Consider the following 19,700-nt stretch of genomic DNA (forward strand, 5'->3'; position numbering starts at 1 on the left):
CCACTTCCCAATCATTTAGATTTCTCCTGAAGGTGAGGTTCCATCCCTGAGGAAACCAAATCTCAGCAATTTTAGCATCATGATTGGTACAAAATGAAAAGAGATCTGGGAAAACCGAGTTTAGAAACTCTTGTCCAATCCACTTGTCCTTCCAAAAAAATATTTTGTTACCCTCGCCCACTTTGAACACCAAATTCTTCTTCAGACTAGACCATAAATTTCTGATTGATCTCCATACTGTTACTCCATACGTGCTATCTACTATGTGAATTTTGAGTTTTATTTCATAGGTAAAACTTGAAATTCTTACTGAATTTCTCATCCTTTATAGGTTGATGGGTACCCCATTTATAGCATGGCAACACCTACTATTGCTGGAGCTAAGGAGATGTTGACTTACCTTGGTGCAAACCAGACCTCAAAAGAAAGATCTGCTAAAAGAGTAGTTTTAACTGATCTGAGAGAAGAGGCTGTTGTTTATATTAATGGAACACCCTTTGTTCTGAGAGAATTGAATAAGCCTGTTGAATCCTTGAAGCATGTTGGAATCACCGGTTCATTGGTCAGTCAATCAAATTACCCCTTCAAACAATGGTTATGATCATTTTATTATCTATTTAACTTCATTTTCCCCACAGGTGGAACACTTGGAGGCTCGGTTAAAAGATGACATTCAATGTGAGATTAGACAATCTGGTGGTAGGATGCTTCTGCATCGTGAAGAGTATAACCCGACTTCAAATCAAGTTAGTATCATTGGATATTGGGAGAACATATTTGTGGATGATGTTAAGACTCCTGCTGAGGTATATGCAAGCCTGAAGAATGAAGGTTATGACATAACCTATAGGAGGATACCGTTGACTAGAGAGAAAGAAGCCCTGTCTTCCGATATTGATGCTATCCAATACTGTAAAGACGAGTAAGTGGCAGCACATAATTTGCTGACTATTTAAATGCCTTCAACTTCTGAGTGAGGTCATTCAAATTTTCACTAGCCGTTTTTGTGAGGGAAAAGTTGACATATTGGAACTGAAGCATAATTCATTGATTGTATGTGAAAGTTGGATAGCTTCTTGTCCTTCCGCAGCCATCACCATGACATAGACAGATTGCACTAGAACTAAAAGTAAAATCATGTTTGTGGAATTGCTTGTCTCAGAAACTCTAAATATCTCAGAGAATGTCCAATTGGATATAATAGGATATGCCTTGGTATACTAATTTTTTTTCAATCGAGAGTTCAGGAATCTTGATAGGAAACAGCCTCTCTACACCGCAAAGGTAGAGGTAAGGTCTGTGCACATCCTATCTCCCCCTACACTGTTTTACGTTATTGTTCATTTATTCTGAGTTTAGGAATCTTGATTGAACTATCATTAACTTGTTATTGCCAATTTATACTTGTTAATGGCGCAAAAACTACATTCCTAAAGTTGTCTGGCTTTATTGGTGTTTGAGAAGATTTAATCGTTCGTTCTTTGATAAGATAAATGTTATAACATACTTCTTCTTTTACTTTTCTCACCCCGAATCCAGCAAAAAAGTCTATTCAGTGTCAGGTGCAGTGTGATTTTGATTGCCAAAGGGTATAGGTTGTCTTTCTAGTGATAATTTCTCTCCTCAAATCCAGAGGAGAAGTCTATTCTGTGTCAGGTGCAGTGTGATTTTGATTGCCAAAGGGTATAAGATGTCTTTCTAGTGATAATTTTTTACCTGTGTCGATGAAGAATTTATCTGAGAGTTGTTAATCAGTGACTTCCTTTTCTATGTTCTCATTAGAAGTAAAATTAAACTAATTGTTCTTTTTTTTTCTCTAAACAGCGCTGCAGGATCTTACCTTTTTGTATCACACACAGGATTTGGAGGGATTGCTTATGCAATGGCTATTATTTGTTTAAGGCTTGAAGCTGAGGCTAAATTGTCATTGGATATTCATCGATCTTTTGAAAGTACCGGTCTTCCTTGTTCACCTCTAGAGAATTTCAATGTTCAAATTTCTGATGAAGAAGCACGGAGAATGGGTGACTATCGGGACATATTAAGCCTCACTAGGGTTCTTGTGCACGGCCCTGAGAGCAAGACAGACGTTGATGCTGTGATAGAAAGGTACACATCCTCTACTTAATCCATGATGCCAGCTTCCTTGAGCAGTCCAGCTTTCTGAATACTACACAGGAGATTGGTTGAGGGCATAAATACGATAAACTTCTCATACCATCAAATTTTCAAGTATTATTTAGATTCAATTAGGGATCTCTCTTCAACAGTAAAAGTAACTAGTGACTGAACATTTCTGACCCTATTGGGTGAAGACAATTAGTGAGTAAAAAAATCCGTTTAATGCTTATTATGATATGTGCATATCAGGGAATTGGGTAAACTAATTACTCCAAGATAATAGGGTGATATAGAGAGGGAGTAGTGGTGAGTTGTCTATGTAATAAGGCTTAGGGAAGGGTGCTCTTTTACCGGTAAAGTCGTCTTACTACGGTAAGTCGCTTTGTAAAGATGTACAAATTCTACAAACCTGTACGTTTGGATCCCCAACAGCGCCCAGAAAGATGTATTTTTTTTTTGCATGGTTAATGAGCGATTCTGACTGCCGAAAACTTGAGGAAGTGGAGCAATTATGTTGTTGTTTCATGTGCAAAAATACAGGAAAGGATGTGGACTGTCTTCTATTGCATTGTCAGATAGCTTCACAACTTTGGTTGAAGATTCTGAGATGGTATGGTTTTGGACTATGCCGGGTATGGTGAAGGATGTTATATTCAGTTGGTCTTTTAGACGACAGAGGAGAAGGCATAGGGCATGGTATATTGCTTCATTGGCTTTAATGTGGGTATAGGGAGAGAGAACTAGAAGAGCTTTTAAAGGAAGTGACCTTCATTTTGTACATTTGAAGAAGTTTCTTATCTTTAATATCTTTTCGGTGTACCACGAGGTTCTTATTTGTATTCAAGGATGGGTCTCTTCTTCTGTAGAGAACCATTTATTTTTTGAAGGTTTTTAATTTTTTGGTATACTTCTCCATTCCTTTAGCTAGCCTTTAAGTGCTTTGAGCTTTGCAAGCTAGAATAAAATTAGACTTGCCTTGCAACCAAAAAAACGACCACAACTTTTTTTTTTCTGTCCACAAAACCCTCCGTGCTCAACCACCAATTCTCAAATTTGAAATAAGATTTGTTCTGTTCCCAGACTATCATAGTCAATTCTCTGTAGAAGTTTGATATTGCTGAAACTATGTTCCACTCTTCTCTGTAGAAGTTTGATATTGCTGAACCTATCATCCCCCTCTTCTGATATAAGTATTCTGTCAACCTGGAAACAATCACGTTATTGTCTTTTTTGATCAGGTTAAAGAGCCCCCTTTCAGTTGTGGATCGATCAATTTCATATACTGTATAACATAGATGGAGATCTCCCCCTACAATTCATTTCAGAAGGAAATCTTGTGATGTTGAAATCGTCACAAACAACCAGGGACCACCCATCAAGCACGTAGCTGCTCCCATCTCTTCCCAAACATTTTCCCTTTCAGATCTGCAAATGGTGCATATACCCTTGTTATGTGACTCAACGTCTTGTAAGAGTGCCTCAAACTTGCAAGTTAAGGTATATGAACCAATTCGGAAAGAGGTCCCTGTCCAAATCTACTATCCTATAACATGAGTATACCTTGTACCACTAGCTTCTAAATAGAAAAATCTCACCCGTCTACTCCTCCAATTCTCTCTAAATGATCTCCCTTACATCCCTTCTAATTTGTTTCCTGAAGACAAATGATGTCAGCATTCCAGTTGTGTGTCAGGCTCTTTACTACTTTTCTTTTACCCTTATTATTAAGCCCCCTGACATTCCATGACATCAAATTGATCTTCATTAAAAACAATTTCCACCCTTTCCCCTGTTCCTCTTCTCATCATTCTTGAACTTGACATCAAAAACAGTATCCTTAGATTCGTGAACTCCTTTGTATATAGGCATCTTGATAGAATCCTCGGCGTCCATTTCTCATGGGCTGCCTGCTACTGTCAATTTGCTTGAGCAGTTCCAAATCTTCATCCTCATGTCCTTGAAAATCTACCCAAAAGGTTTGCCATTTTAATCAAATTTTGGTGCATGCAAATTGTTGCATCCATCTCGTTGTCTGGTTGAAATTTTTGATGTTGTTGAATAAGTTCTGCATCTTCCAATACCCATTCGTCAATCTCTTTTCCTTCTTGGATAGCCATTGAGTTATGTTGGTATTTCACTATTTTATTCTCCTCCTTTAGAGTATCACGGGTGTTGTCAAAGGCGAAAAGCGCAAATCCGTTAGGGCTTTAAGCGCAAAGCGCAAATTAAGTATGGACTTTAATGAAAAAAGGCGCAAAGGGAGAAAAGAATACAAATATATATGTTTAGTTCAAAAACTAATAATTTATAAACATGAATGACAAAAATATGACCAAAGAAATTGAAAAAATGTTTATGATAAAGTAAAATATCAATTATTTAGTGTCACTTCTTCATACGAGGCTCATTGGCAAGGAAACATTTGCCTTAGAACCTTGATGACGACACTGAAGCGCACATAAAGTGAGGCAAAGCGCTCAACCTGTTTTGAGCCTTGTTTTAGGGCTTAAGCGCTTAAGCGCGCCTTTGATAACACTCACTATCACCCATCATAGTAAAGTCATGGTATTTGCATGTTTCGAGCCTTGCATGTGTGCCTCTGTTATTTTCTCCCCCAGGTTCGGGAGTTCTGCTTCATTGACCCCTCTGTTTATGTTAGCTGATGCAGAAAATACTGTGAGTGTTGTTAGCGTTATTAGTTCGACTAAAATTTGGTCGAAACTTTCAACCAGATGTTTGGATTCAAGTCACTGAAAATGACTTAGACTGCTCTGTCAGTCCCAAAATCCCCTTGCTTGAACTCTCCACATGCTCTTTATTAGCTGCACATTGTATACCCATGTTTTCAGTACCTTCTTTTTTATGTCATAAAGCACATCTTTGCCCTAAGGTATGTAGATAGCTTTGAACCGGCAGTTTCTTCGTCAAAACCTATCAGCTCCAGCATTCCCAGAATCGGTCATCTCTGTCGACTCAAATAGGGATATGGAATTTAAAGTCATCTATTTCTATCGTTACCTCACTGGGGCAGCTCCGGCCATCTCCTATGATTTGGATTCTCGCCACTTAAGGTGTTTTTGAATTTTGTTTCCTCTTCAGTGGAAACACCCACCTTCCACAAAGATTCCACACTTCTGAGAAAATCTTCTGCGACCAGAGATGAAGTGGAATGCCCAAAGCCCTAATCCATGTGGTATCATTGTTTTGAGAGATTGGAGAATAACCAACTGTTGGATTCCACCACTCAAGTTGCATCTTTCTCCTTTCTCATCTCCACTCCTTTTTTAGTGTCTGCTCCGCCATATTTCTGTACAGGAATTAAAAAAGAAACATATTCGCTGCTCATTTCATAGATATTGACTTCAAAAACTGCCTTCCATGTTTGAGAGCACCATCTTCTAATATCTGCTAGTGTAACTTTCTCTGTGATCTCCTGTCCAAAATGCCCAACTATGCATCTATTGAGCAAGCCATTACCCTTTAGCCCTGATGGCTCTTCAATGCAAATATCTCATCCACCCGCTGCAACTGTGGACTCTTTAAGGGTATTATACTGCCATTTGCTTTTACGTACCACTCTGGCGTAAGGATAATCCTCCTTGTAAGCTCTGAAAGGCTCTGCATTGATCAGTAGGTTGGAGCATTTAATAAACCTCTTTATCTTAAATGTGATATCATTTAACCAGCATTCAGGGCAAACACAGGAATTATTAGGACCTATCTTTCATTCCCTGAAGCGACAGGATGCTCATGTATCTTCCCTTCACATTAAATTTCCTGGTGCAGTAGAGGTCTGTAAGTTTGTCCTTGGTATTCCACTTCCTAATCATTTTTTTCCCGTCTTTCAATGGTTCCTCAAGGATGATACAGAGCCACCTCATGGTATTTGAGTTCAAAATTGAATTATTCATCATGTTGCAACTTCTTTTCCATCTGTACCAAGTCCTGTTGCTGGCGGTGAGAGAAAATCTGAGCAGAAAAATTAGAAGAGAGTGAAGGAAGAAGTTGTTAGAGATCACTGTGGGTGAAAAACTGAGCTACCAAGCCAAATGTTGGCCAGCAAGAGTGGCCGGAGAATAGTTATCTTAGAGTCCAAGAAAGTAGGAGAGCGAAAATCCAATTATCGTAAGCTTTTGTTGAGGGAGGAATTAATTTTCTATACTTTGTTGGTATGGATTCCTCAATACCAAATATTGGCTCCTTTTTACCCTTTTCGGCAGCGACTGGAGCATATTGACAGTTAAGAATTTGAAAAAGAGGTGGATACATATGGCTGTTGGTGCTTCATATATTGTTAAGGTGAAGTTGTGGACCACCTCCTCCTATATTGTCTGTTGGCAACTCAATTGTGGTGTGAGATTGGAGATGTCTCGGGCTGTAAAGGTCGGTGTTGGACATAGTGAAGGAGGTACTCTCCAACTGAAAATTTAGAAAGCAGTCAGAGAGATGTGAATGTTGCTCGACTAGGACTCGTATGGATGCTGTGGAAGTAAAGAAATAGGGGAGTTTTCAGTGGTATAGATTGAATTTGAGGAATAGACTCTCATTTCTTATTTCTTATGAGGCTCCAGAATTCAGTTTTGTAGAGAAAATTGGGTGTGGTTTGAGGAGAATCATATTACTCTCTCCGTTTCATTTGTCTGTCCTAGTTGAGTGGACAGTCTTAGAAAGTAAAGACTTTTGAAATCTTATGGTTGTTAACTAAAGATATGTATAATGTATCAAAATACCCTTCAATCTTGTGGTCATAAACATGTCGTGTGGAATGTTGAAATTAAAGAGTTGCCAGGAAAAGTCATTTTTCTTAACGGACTCAAATGGGAAGTAAGACGAACTAATTGAAACAGAGGGAATGTTTTGTAAATTTTTTACTTTTTAGTATCTACTTGTGCACGAGAGATTCTCATTATTATTAATAAAATCTTTAGAGAGAAGATGATTTTTTCTACAGCAGGAAGTGGGACTATCATTGCTGACCAGCCTTTTAAGTTTAAGCTAATAGAAAAACTGAATTTGCTACTTATGGGTAGACTCAAGTCATGCTTCTACTTTGAAATGGTGTAGGTGTAGGCGTAGGAATTGATCTAACTATTTTGATCTTGAAGGTCTAAATCAACTGAATTGCAAGCCACTGTTCTTCTGAATATTTTCTCTGACTCTTTCTTTTCAATTTTTCAAAGGTGTGCAGGTGCAGGTCATTTAGGAGAAGATATAGTTCAATATTCACAGGAGCTGGAAAGGAAATTAGATGAAGATGAAGAACGTCGAGCATATCTGATGGATATGGGCATTAGAGCTTTAAGGTTGATTCTCTTCCATCTCTTTTTAGTGAAAAGTTTGTTGATAAAAACTGGAAGGTAGAAGCAGAGAACATAATACAAGGAACAAACATACTGCCCCTACATCATCTTCGAGGTCCTTCTTTGGATGCTTGTTTAAGAGAAAGCTGAAATTTCTATTGTGCAGCAGAAATGCATATAAAATATTGAAAAAGATGTTAGAATTGGCAATTTTTTCTTTCTAGAAAGTGGTTGGAGCCAGGACAAACTAAAATAGATTACAGAGCACATATTTGACTAGTAGTAATACAAAATAACTGAATAAGATTTAGTCCTTGAGAAGCTTGCTCTTCATACAGTTAGCCTCATCCTTAAAATGGAAAGGTGTCATCTTTTTTCCTAGAGCAATGCCCAGTTAACATTACATCTAAGGTGCTTTGCTGCCAAACAGGCAAAGTTTAGAACTGTATAAATTAACGGGTTTATTTCTCTTCTTTTTGCAGGCGATATTTTTTCCTGATCACATTTAGATCCTATCTCTACAGCAGTTCTCCAGCTGAGTTAAGCTTCAAAGAATGGATGGATGCAAGACCTGAACTTGGCCACCTATGTAATAACCTTAGAATCTGACATATAGTGTGGATAGGGTCAACACATGGCTCTCTGTATGCAAGTTGACCAGATTGAGAAATTGCTGATACTAGAATCAAAAAAGTTAGGAGCTGATAGCTATAGCATTTAAATTCGTTCAGAACATAGATGCCGTGCTGCAGCCAAGCAAAGAGGAAGCAAGACTGTGGCAATTGAAAGAACTATTGTCATTTGTAAATTGAGGAAACAAAACTTCGTAGATGTAAGTTGCTAGTTAAAGGTATATTTCAGTACTAAAGTTGTCAACAAACTGTAAAGCTGCTTCTGAACAATGCATGTGTATATTAACTTTCCCTGTTAAACTTGTAGAAATATAAAGCAGTCTTCAAGTTTGTAGATGTATTGACATCTTATTGTGTTAACAACTGTTGACATGTATAGAAGCTGCTTCTTCATAGACTTGCCTTGAGGATCATAAACATAACTTTACAGACATGAAGCAGATTTTTTAGATTGCACAGGACTTGCTAATCAACTATGTCAATCTCAAATTAGTTGGAATCTTTTGTAGTCTGCTTTCGACTCTATGATCATGTGCTAATAGAGGGCAAATTATCCCTTGCTAATGTGAAAGGGATGAATAAAATGATGCATATTAAGACAATCGAACATAGAAAAATTGAAAATACTTTTTAGGAAAATATTATCCTCGAATCTTTGGTCACCCCCATTTATCTCCTGAGCATGCTAATGATATTTCTGAAAGCGCACTACGAGTACCATTAATATGAGAATTTAACAGCTTAGTTGGTTGGTTATCTAAACTTTAGCTTTATTGATGAGAGTTTAATTCTCTACCTCGTAATCCCCTCTCTCATTTTCTTCTTCCCCTAACTTCTAGTTTCTATTTTCTTCTTAAAAAAGTAAACCATTAATACCTCAAAAAGATGATGGACATCAACAAAGATTTTAGAATTCTCATAAAGATGTAATGCATAAACGTGTACTTAATTAGACTTAAGTTGTTATTTATGTTCTTCAATTTTAATGAACACATAAACCGTTAGATTTATATAAAATTGAACAAATAAATATATGCGTTTATAATTCATGCATTAAAATGTCACCTATAATGAAGTAAAACACCATATAAAATACGTTTATTTGGTCAACTTTAAACTTTATAATTAAAAGGCATAAGCAGTTAAGCACCATCTTGCCATGTGAGCCTAGAATTGATAGTACATTTTGCCAAGCAAATAGAGTAATGAAAAATATAACAACAGCAAAGGCCCAATCCCCGAGGCAAAAACCAAAATGCAAGTCCAGTACCAGTTGTGGTGGCATACGATTACCACCTCTTCACTCCCCCTATCTTCAATTTTCTACCGTCACGAAGCCACAGCAGTTGCTGCCGCTCGGTACCGCCACGACACTGCCTTATCTACCGGCGCATTCAGCTTAAGGCTCAACAGAAACCCAAACCTAACTTCTGGAAGATTTCGTCTTGATACTGTCACATGTTCTCTAGACATTGGGGGAAACGCTACCATTGACGAGTATGACGACGGTGATACTCGGAATGATACGGGAGAAGACGGTAGTGATGAGGAAGAGGAGGACGGCGGCGTTGAGACTGAGATTGAAAAAATGGGGAAGAATCGTCGGAGGATTCGATCTAAGATAGTTGTGAAGGCCAGCTTGCAGAGTGTTTGGGAAGTCCTTACTGATTATGAAAGATTAGCTGATTTCATCCCTGGTCTTGCTGTCTGCCAGTTGCTTGAGAAGGAACCCAATTTTGCCCGACTTCTTCAGGTGTTTTCTGTTTAATTGTTTATTCATCTTATTAGAGATGTACTAGTTTGATCGTTGATGTGGTGGTGCGCCATTGTTGATTGTTTTCTTGAAGACACTAAACTCGAGAACGCTGACAACACAATATTTTCCCTAAGTAGTTGTAAAATTTCTAAGAATTATTCAAACTATTGAAAGAGTTTTTGTAAGAGTAGCAACTGCTGGTGCTACTACTATTGAGCTTGCAAATGACCATGCATTAGGCCTGTTTTAGACAATTGCATATGTTGCTTCGCTGTCTGATGCTCCCCGATGAAAATCTAATCAACTTTACTTCTTAACACCAATACATAAAATGTCAAATTGTGCAATGGTGATGTTAGCTTGTCAAGTTCAAAATGTAAAACTCCCTAACAACTTGCATCTCATCACAAACCCCAAAAAGAAAGAAGTCCCCACACATGCTTACACTACATTATATGATATGCTTATCAACAAATAATATAGAACGAGATCAAAGAGAAACTGAAGCGCCAATCATATAAACCAACGTCATTGTGTTAATTTTCTAAGCTGTTTGGTACTGCGACTCGGTGCCGAGGTCTACTGAAGACAAACTCTCTCTCTACCTTACAAAGGTAGGGGTTAGGTCTGCGTACATCCTACCTTTCCCTATTCTCCACTTGTGGAATTACACTTGCTATGTTGTTGTGATCACCGGGTTAATTTACAACTGATTGGCCATACACAGAGAGACATTATGCATTCAACTTACAGGCATTCACACAGGAAGACACATACACGCACAACTACTTAGCCTCAATCCGAAACAAGTTGGAGTTAGCTATATGAATCCTCACTAACAAAGTTTCTCCATTTAAGTCTACTCATGTCTTTATCATACAAAAAAAATGATAGAAAAGTTAGCCAACCTTTCCTCTTTCTTTGAGAAAAGTGTATATACATGTATATAAATAATAACAATAATAATAATAATAATAATAATAATAAAAGTTTTCTATATTTTTACTTGCACATATATATCTATGGCTAAATACTCCTATACCCAAGGGTGTGGCCTAGTGGTCATGGTTGAGAACCCTGAGGTCTCAAGTTCAAAACTTAATGGAGACAAAAAAACGCTAGGTGATTCTTCTCATCTGTCCTAGCTGCCTTGGTGGACAAAGTTACCTGGTACATGTTGCTTGTTGCTGATGAGAGGTGGCAGTGGAATTAGTCGAGATGCGCGAAAGCTTGCTTGGACACTACGTCATAAAAAAAGAAGATAAGGTCTAAATAGTCCTAAAAAAGTTATAGGTGAAATTAGACTTGTTCCTATTCCCGGCTAGTAGTTGACTCTTTTACCTGTTGTATCTTCTTGATGCTATTGACGAATCAATTTACTTCTTTAAAAAATATGTGTGTGTGTGTGTATCTGAAACTCATTACTTCAACAAAGAGAAAGAAAGTTGTTTACATTCAATTCAATATGAATTAAATATTTCCTTGACAGCTGTTAACATACTTCTACTTGTGGAAAATTCTTGAGTTCACTACTTGCTTAATTTAAGCATGAGTTTTGTGTTGGTATATCACTCTTATCTGATATTTAAATCTATAATTTACAGTCAATAGATGGCATGCACTACATACTTCTTGAATTTCCAAGATATTAGTATCTTGGAGTGATCTGATATTAAATTATAATATTGAACAGATTGGCGAGCAAAACTTAGCGTTCGGGCTCAAATTTAATGCTAAAGGTGTCATTGACTGTTATGAGAAAGATCTAGAAGATCTCCCTACTGGTCAGAGGCGTGATATTGAGTTCAAGATGGTAGAAGGTGACTTCAAAAATTTTGAAGGAAAATGGTCTATCGAACAGGTATAGTATTCTTTCTTCTCTTTACCTATTACTCTTCTTCTATCAGATTTTTTGTTTCGTATCTGGAAAATATGTGTGTAATGTCGATGATGTTGCCCAAGAATTATTCATGTGCATTTTTTTCCTTGGATAACTTCTCCTTCTGCTTTTTCTTATTTATTCCCTACCAAGTTTGTAACATATATTCTCCTCTTGCTATTCATTTGCACTTAGAAACTCAGTAGAAACTCTGCACTGTAAGGTTATTAATGGAATGGAAGCAGCAATTGGGACTTTCCTCTGTTCTTTCTAAAATTACAAAGTGTCTGTATGGTTAATTAGTGGTAAAATCCATGTTGATAATTTTGTTGGCGTCTACATAGCTTAGAAAAAGTAAATTTTGAAAATCATCTCTCTGACTCTCTTTTTGAAGCGTAGGTGTGAGTTCTTCATTGCATGTTACCAACAAATAAGTTTACAGTTTTGTCGAAGCCCTTACGTTATTTAATGTTGTGAAAACATGCAGTGCAAGACAGGTGGTGACCAAGAGCTTGATTCTTCTTTGGACGAACCATTTCATACAACTCTCTCCTACATTGTTGATGTTGAACCTAAGCTTTGGTTGCCTGTGCGGCTTATTGAAGGCAGACTCTGTAAGGAGATAAATATCAACCTTCAGTCTGTTCGGGACGAAGCACAAAAAGTATATCTCTCTTCATTTTCATCTTATTAACCACTAACTAATTACTACTACCATTTATTTCTGGAGAAATGTATATATTACGATTCACGTAATACAGTTTCGCCAAAGCAACTTCTTCTTTAGTTGCAGTCATTTTGATTATGTGGGATCAACTATTATAGGTTCATATTCTTTTGTGCAGTATGAGTACAAGATCTAAAAATGAAGACTTTGTTTTTAATGTATTTATATTTCTCCCTCTCTCTGCCTCTTGTCATTTTGCATTGTCTTCTAGTTATTGTCATAAATTTTTTCCAGATAATATTCTCTCAAGTACGAGTCCCATATGGCGTATCATTTTGTTTTTGCTCCATATCTCAGATAATGAGTGGATTATACATGTGTATTAGGGCTAAGTTCTTTCTTAATAGTAGGGTACTATTTAAGAATGAAGCAATCTTTGTGTAGGACATGATAAGTTTTTGACTTATTTCCCTTCTAATTTATTCCTACCTAGGAGTGCCAATAGTATTATTCAGCCTCGACTAGAATAACGAATATGTACTTTGTGATCTGCAAATTGATATTATCCATTTATTATTCTTTTGCACGCATTTCCCCAAGTATATGCTTTATCCGATGTTTTAATAACTCCGGATTATGAGAAAATTTATGTATTATTTTATGTACATATTAATTATGACATAATACATAAATATATTATTTAACTTGGTTTTATATTACATATATATTCTCTAACTTTGGATCTGCACAATTAGACAGACAGGTAAACTTGTATAAAGTTAAATATATAAACACACATGTCCTATATGACATCCTACATGACATTTCGTGTCCTATGTGGTGTGCTATGTGTATTGTGTCACATAAGACTTAGTGTGTTTACTTGTTAAATGTTATATATAAGTTAAAGTGTACTTTACTTGTGTACACCCAAAGTTTAAGGACGTAAATGTAAAATGAGATCAAGTTAAAAGACGCATTTATATATTACGTCATTAATTATTCAAGCATTAGTTATATTAATATCTTTTATTCTAATTTCTGCCTAAAACAATACATAAAAGTTTCTTCCGAATACTATATTAAGTGTAGTATTTTGCATTTTATACATATATTGCAAAAGAATGCTGCAAAACATAATATTAATACTGCAAGATTTAATATAGGTATAAAAGGATAAATATATTTTCGGACTATCATCAATGGTATGTAGATATCTTTCGTCATACTTTTGGGACATTGGTATTCTTGCCGTTCAAAAACTAGAACATATATGCCTTCACTTTAACGCAAGACTAAATAAGGACATGTAGCATAATTTTATCCATCAATCCGATGTTTAATAAATGTCGAATCGGTGGATAAGATTATGACACGTACATATTCTTTAGTTTAAAGAGTATATATGCTCTAGTTCTTTTACGACAGGGACATCAATATCCCTAAAATATAAGAAAGTATAGCGTTAGCACCAATGGGGATATACCTTCCAACTGCCAAAAGAGAAGCTTAGCTGCCAAAAATGCCGATGTTATTTTTTCAAGCATAATACCATTCACAATTAAAAGAAGAGTCAAAACCTTCGAGGTGTGTGATGCAAGTTATTATTATTAGGGACAGAGCTATACGTTTATTCATTCGTTCTCCAAAATTCAATAGTTTTGATTCAAATATTATACGTATAAATAATTTATCACAAACTCAATAAGCTATTATTTTTAGAAATTAAAATTACTGACTCAAAATTTTAACTCTTCTTAAATAAAGATTACAGGTTCAAACACTATAAAATAAAAACATACTAAAAAATCTTTATTTTAGATTACTCGAAATTAATGAATTTATTTATAAATACAACCAAACACACACGCAAAAAAAAAGTTACAATAATGTAGGGATCCAAGAAATACTCATCCAATAGGATTGTGGCACAGAGAGCATAATGCTCACCAAATTAAATCCATCATTTTCAATTAGGTATAAATTTAGTTATACTATTAATAGTGTAAACAATCTTTGCATGCTCTCTTCTATATGACACATACCCAACTAGTGAAGTGGGGGGAAAAGGCCATAAAGAAGTTCAAGTGGCACACTAGTGGCCTTTGACCTAATATTCCACATTCTAATGTATTCCAACTTTAAGTTTGGTAGGACGATTGAAATTTCATCATCAAGATTGGAGTTCAGATCTCAGAGAATGAAATTTTTTTTATTGAAAGTGTCACCTTTAAAAATGAATTCTGTAATGAATGAATTCAAACTTAATCAGACCACAATACAGATATCTAGTATCGAGTGGAAAATAACAAAAAATATAAAATTATTCCTACATAGGGAGTTAGGTACCACCAATATTTTAAAAAGTAAATAACATCTACTATAAATTAGCTACAATTCTACATGAAGTAGTCATCATTCAATCAAGGCAATTATTATATATCATACGTAATTTGTATCTTGTAGGTGCAGGAAGCTGCTATCGAGCTAGCTTCATTTCTTCAAGATTTTCATCAACCAGGTAATTAAATTAAAATACAGTTTGTATTTATTCTCATTTTTCGTGATACTTTTCAATTAAAAAAAATAAAATTTAAGAAATAAAACAAAAGATGTATGAAATTCCTGATATCAAACATGTCATGGTCTTTTCTTTTCGCGTATAAAAGAATAGAAACTTTTGTGGATCATGTAATATTAAACAATGTCAAAACTTTGTTTTTGTGTATATTATACATATTATTAAGGCCGGAAAAAATAATAATCTAACGATAAATTACTATAAAACACTCTATCAAGAAATTGTCTGCTCGAGGCCTTTGATTTAAAATTAGAATCTTAGCTTAATCATTTTATCATATTTTTCTGATTGTGTAAACGAATATATTAATATGACGAATATATTTTACATGTTTGCTTTAGTTTTATACGGTATTTCACGACTTCCGTAATGGAAGTTCAATTTTTCTCGATTTGTTAGTATATAAAATTATGTTTACGTTTCATTGTATAAAGAGTACTTTAAATTTTACGAGTTTTATATTTAGATTCATTTTAAAATATTAAAAATCTCTTTACCCTTTCAAATTGATATAACATTTATCCCTTTAAATTGAAAAATCACTAATCGTTCGTTACTCATAATCATCATCGCTAGCCACTTTCCCCTTATAATTTTATTAAATTAGTATTTATATAAATTTATTATTTATTAAATTTTGTTTTAATTTTTCTTACGAATTCAGATATTGAAAAAATAAATAATATTAATTATTTAATACTCACATTTGATATAATACTTGGATTATATGGAATATCCATTTGATTATCCTCATTCTCCTCCCCCAACTAGGAAAAAGTTTCAAACAAAGCATCAGTTTCTCAATTTGTAGATTTTTATAGTATGTTTGGTCAAACTTTTTCGAAATAAAATATAGTTAATTTTTTAAAAAAAATATTTATTTTACAGATTTAAAGTAATCCCCCCCCCCCCCCCCACAAATTAGTTCTTTTCGAATATTGATCAAACACAAATCATTAGTTTAGTAGCGGTAATCTCTAAAAGTATTTTTAATAAAAAAATATTTTTTCAAATAAATAGATTTTAAAAATTTGGCTAATCGAATTGACATTTCAAAATATTTGTGCATGTAATAGCAAGCGGAAGCTACTCTTGAAAATGGAAACAGTTGCAAGGTCCAATAATCTCAAGTACGAGTGCCTATTGTTTGGTATGTTTTTTCAACTACTATGTGAATATTTTTCAAACTGTGTATAGAGAAAATTTTATTATATCGAGCTATCCAAAAATCTAATAATTTCTTATTAAAAAAATGCATTTTATTTTCCTTAGATATGGATGACACATTGTATCCTCTTAGCTCAGGTGTCAACCTAGCTTGTCGCAAAAATATAGAAGGTATACTATACTTTAATTATATATATTATATATCTTGTCATATACCAATTATAAATAACCAATAAAATTATAAGGAATTATAATATATAAAATATTGTTGGCTAATTAATTTACTCATGTTCTTGTTTAATTTCTTAGAATATATGTTGCATCACCTAAATATTGAAGAAAGTGAAGTGCCAAAAATGTGCTTGGATTTATACAGAGAATATGGCACAACTATGGCAGGCTTGAAGGTAAAAAAAAAAGATCTTTCCTTTTTTAGTTTTGTAAAAAAAACGAAATATTTTTATATTTGAAAATACTTTTATCGTATGTGAAATTAATTAACTTTCCATTTTAATCATAAGATTTTAATGTTTATGGTCAACTCATACAGTCATGCATATAAATGTGCCATGACATATTTAATTAACATTAATAGTACATTTTATATAACTTTATTTCTTTTTTAATCTGTGCGCTTAATGTAGGAACTAGGGTACGAATTTGACAACGACAAGTTTCATGAATATGTGCATGGAAGATTACCATATGAGGTGCTAAAACCTGATCCACTACTAAGGAACCTCCTACTTTCCATGCCACAACGCAAAATTGTAAGTATATTTTTAACGAAATTTCTAACTTATAGCCTATAATTATAAAGGTGCGGTTACAATTTAGGAAAAATATTAATTTTTTTATATTGGTAATTTGGTGAATGAATCAGATATTTACAAATGGTGATAAAGCACATGCAATTAGAGTTCTGAGCAAGTTGGGATTGGGTGATTGTTTTGAAGGTATTATATGCTTTGAAACTTTGAATCCTTCTTTAGAGGATAATGCTACTATTTTATGCAAGCCTTCTCTCAAAGCAATGGAGGCTGCTATTCAGATTGCAAATCTTGATCCAAACAAAACAGTAAGTACTCATATATTTTTTTCGATCTCTTTTTACTTGTCCACTATACTTTGATTTGTTTTACGAGTTTTGAAAATAGAACTTCTACCTTTTGAAAATAGAGGTATATAAGGTTCTATGTACACTTTATCTTCTCCAGACCTAGCTTTGTGAAATTTCATTAAATAAGTTATTGATGTAAGGAAATGGCAAGACAATACTGAACAGTGTCGTAGTCAGGAATTTTACAAGAGTTGTCCAGATTTAGCAATATAATAGCTTTCTTAAGAAAGTAGAACTAGTGAGATTCAAATAAATGATCATTACCCTCATTTCAAGGAAATGAAACCACTAGGCTACAATAGTTTGTTGTGTTAAGGGTGTTCCAAATATTTTATTTAATCATTTTGTGTATCATTTATGGACATCCTGACCCAATGTGGCTATACCACTGATACTGAACAAGTAAAAATAAACGAAGAGTAATATTATATAATTTGTTCCTCCTCGTGTTTCAGATTTTTTTCGACGATAGCGCTCGAAACATAGCAAGTGGTAAACAAGCTGGACTCCACACAGTGGTTGTAAGATCCACTTCCTTTCTAACGGCACTTCATAAGCTAACTTTTAACATTGAATTAGCTAAACTCAATTATAATTTTTCTCACGCATAACATTATTCATATTTTGTACGTAAGAAATATTGAGTTCAATTAAACTGCTAAATGATGGTGCAGGTAGGGAGTTCAACTTTGGTGGGAGGGGCAGATCATGCCTTGAGGAGCATACACAACATAAGAGAAGCCCTTCCTCACATATGGGAAGAAGAAGGAGATTTAAAACAACAAATTATTCAATCAAATGCTGCTGAATTAACTATAGTACAAGCATAATAACACCTATACTCAATGTGCATCAAGACTTCAATTTAATGAATTTCAATAAAAAGAATTCTACTTGAAATGAATAAGTCATTAGATAATATATCCAATAATGTATATGTGTTACATTTATTAAACAATATAAAAAAAAAAGAATTACTTTAATCTATAAAGAGTAATTTTCTTGCAAAACTTTAGTTATTTATGCTCTTTATTTGGAGTAGGTATTTCAATACAATTTGTAAAGACCACTATCTATAGGCAAATGATAATTTATTTAGGTTCTTTCTTCTTGGAAAGAAGAATAGAGGAGATTGGAAAATTGACAAAAAAAAATATTATTGGTTTTTTATTCGATATTTGATACCAACACTATACACCTTCACTAAATTTTCAATTTCATGAATTCAATGATTCCACATTATTTTAAAGGTATTTTTAAAATGATGTTTATTGAATTAATTAAACAAAGTAGAATATTACTAAGGGCATATTATATTTTTTTTAAAAGTAATTTCTTTAAAAAAAAAAAAAAAAGTAAGAGTAATGTACATGATATCTCACAAGAAAATTAAGTGTATTGAAACAAAATCGATGAGATTTTTAAAATTAATCTATTAGTAAGTCATGAACTTACTATTCAATTTTAATATTTAAATATATTTCTTTTTTTATTTTTTTATTTTTGAAGAAACATAAAATGTATTGATGAAATAATATAAATACAAATTTATTTATCCTGATACTTTTGTGTTTTATTCTTGATTAAGAACAAAACATTTATTCTTGATTAAAAACAAAACAAGATAAACCACGTCCAAAAAAGAAAAAACTATACTCTTTTAAGTCGTAATACTCTTCCATTTTCTGTTCTCATTTCACTTTTCTCAAGGAGGATCAATTTGATTATTCTTCGTAATTTAATTAAGTCAAATTAATTTAATATTTTAAAAAATAACTCAAAATGAAGTTTAAGAAAATAAAATTAATTTTGTGATTCTAAATTAAAGGTATATCAAACGTATCAAAATAATTTTTAATTTTTGGCCTTCATTATGCATGTCATGGGAATTAAAATTGACAAAAATGGAAAGAGATCATATTTTAAAAAAGAAAATAGGTTATTCTTTTTAAAAGGTGGGGAGTATCATAGACTGAACTATTTCTCATATTATACCCTATGCATGAGTTATTGACTAAAATCATCCTTTAACTATGACACAAATCTAATGTACATTCTTATATTATCTAAATGAGCAAAAAATATCCTTATTAATATATAAAAACAATAACAAGAATCATCCTTCAATATATTTTTGTTAAGAAACTGATTGAACTAACAAAAAAATTAATTTGGTCATGTCTTGCCACGACGAGAAGATCAAAATCACCTAAAAAGAATAAGGATATGGATAGGAAATGAATCATTCATTCTTGAAATTTAAATTTTGTGTTTTATCAGTTTATATGTTTTCTGCATTATCAAGTAAATCAACTTGCAACAATACATAAGTTTTGAAATATTTATACTAAAGATTTCGATGGTTAGAAAGATTATGTAAAAAAAATCATTTAAAAAGTATTATGTGCAACTATTTAGAGTTTTTTTATATAAAATATTTAGGGTGTAGATATTAGACATACAATGCAATTCACATT

The 19,700-nt window shown here is 33.7% G+C and overlaps 3 protein-coding genes across 6 annotated transcripts in view; all 3 read left to right on the forward strand.

Annotated features, from left to right (window-relative positions):
• Positions 1 to 8,446, forward strand: part of LOC101252426 (uncharacterized) — a 29,281-nt gene extending 20,835 nt beyond the window's left edge. The window contains exons 15-19 of the mRNA XM_004229105.5: positions 332 to 562; positions 639 to 922; positions 1,825 to 2,109; positions 7,302 to 7,424; positions 7,904 to 8,446. Coding sequence (XP_004229153.1) covers positions 332 to 562; positions 639 to 922; positions 1,825 to 2,109; positions 7,302 to 7,424; positions 7,904 to 8,030 — 1,050 coding nt within the window. The 3' untranslated portion in view covers positions 8,031 to 8,446. The remainder of the gene's footprint in view (positions 1 to 331; positions 563 to 638; positions 923 to 1,824; positions 2,110 to 7,301; positions 7,425 to 7,903) is intronic.
• A 728-nt stretch (positions 8,447 to 9,174) lies between these two features.
• On the forward strand, positions 9,175 to 12,592 carry LOC101252111 (uncharacterized). The gene is made up of 3 exons (XM_004229104.5): positions 9,175 to 9,806; positions 11,503 to 11,670; positions 12,176 to 12,592. Exons 1-3 carry the CDS (start codon positions 9,309 to 9,311, stop codon positions 12,380 to 12,382), a joined length of 873 nt encoding a protein of 290 aa, XP_004229152.1. The 5' UTR covers positions 9,175 to 9,308; the 3' UTR covers positions 12,383 to 12,592.
• A 1,779-nt stretch (positions 12,593 to 14,371) lies between these two features.
• Positions 14,372 to 18,233, forward strand: LOC101251614 (haloacid dehalogenase-like hydrolase superfamily protein). Of its 4 annotated transcripts, none has more exons than XM_069296258.1 (9): positions 14,372 to 14,505; positions 14,822 to 14,876; positions 16,013 to 16,086; positions 16,209 to 16,274; positions 16,413 to 16,510; positions 16,748 to 16,873; positions 16,987 to 17,181; positions 17,679 to 17,744; positions 17,898 to 18,233. In XM_069296258.1, exons 1-9 carry the CDS (start codon positions 14,484 to 14,486, stop codon positions 18,051 to 18,053), a joined length of 858 nt encoding a protein of 285 aa, XP_069152359.1. In that variant the 5' UTR covers positions 14,372 to 14,483; the 3' UTR covers positions 18,054 to 18,233. The 4 variants fall into 4 exon arrangements, with proteins under 4 accessions (XP_069152359.1, XP_069152333.1, NP_001316510.1 ...); XM_069296232.1 differs by having other exon boundaries at positions 14,419 to 14,721; XM_069296209.1 differs by lacking the exon at positions 14,372 to 14,505 and adding an exon at positions 14,518 to 14,700.
• The last annotated feature ends 1,467 nt before the right edge of the window (positions 18,234 to 19,700 follow it).

Source organism: Solanum lycopersicum, chromosome 1 (genome assembly GCF_036512215.1).
Source record: "Solanum lycopersicum chromosome 1, SLM_r2.1".
Taxonomy (NCBI): Eukaryota; Viridiplantae; Streptophyta; class Magnoliopsida; order Solanales; family Solanaceae; genus Solanum; species Solanum lycopersicum.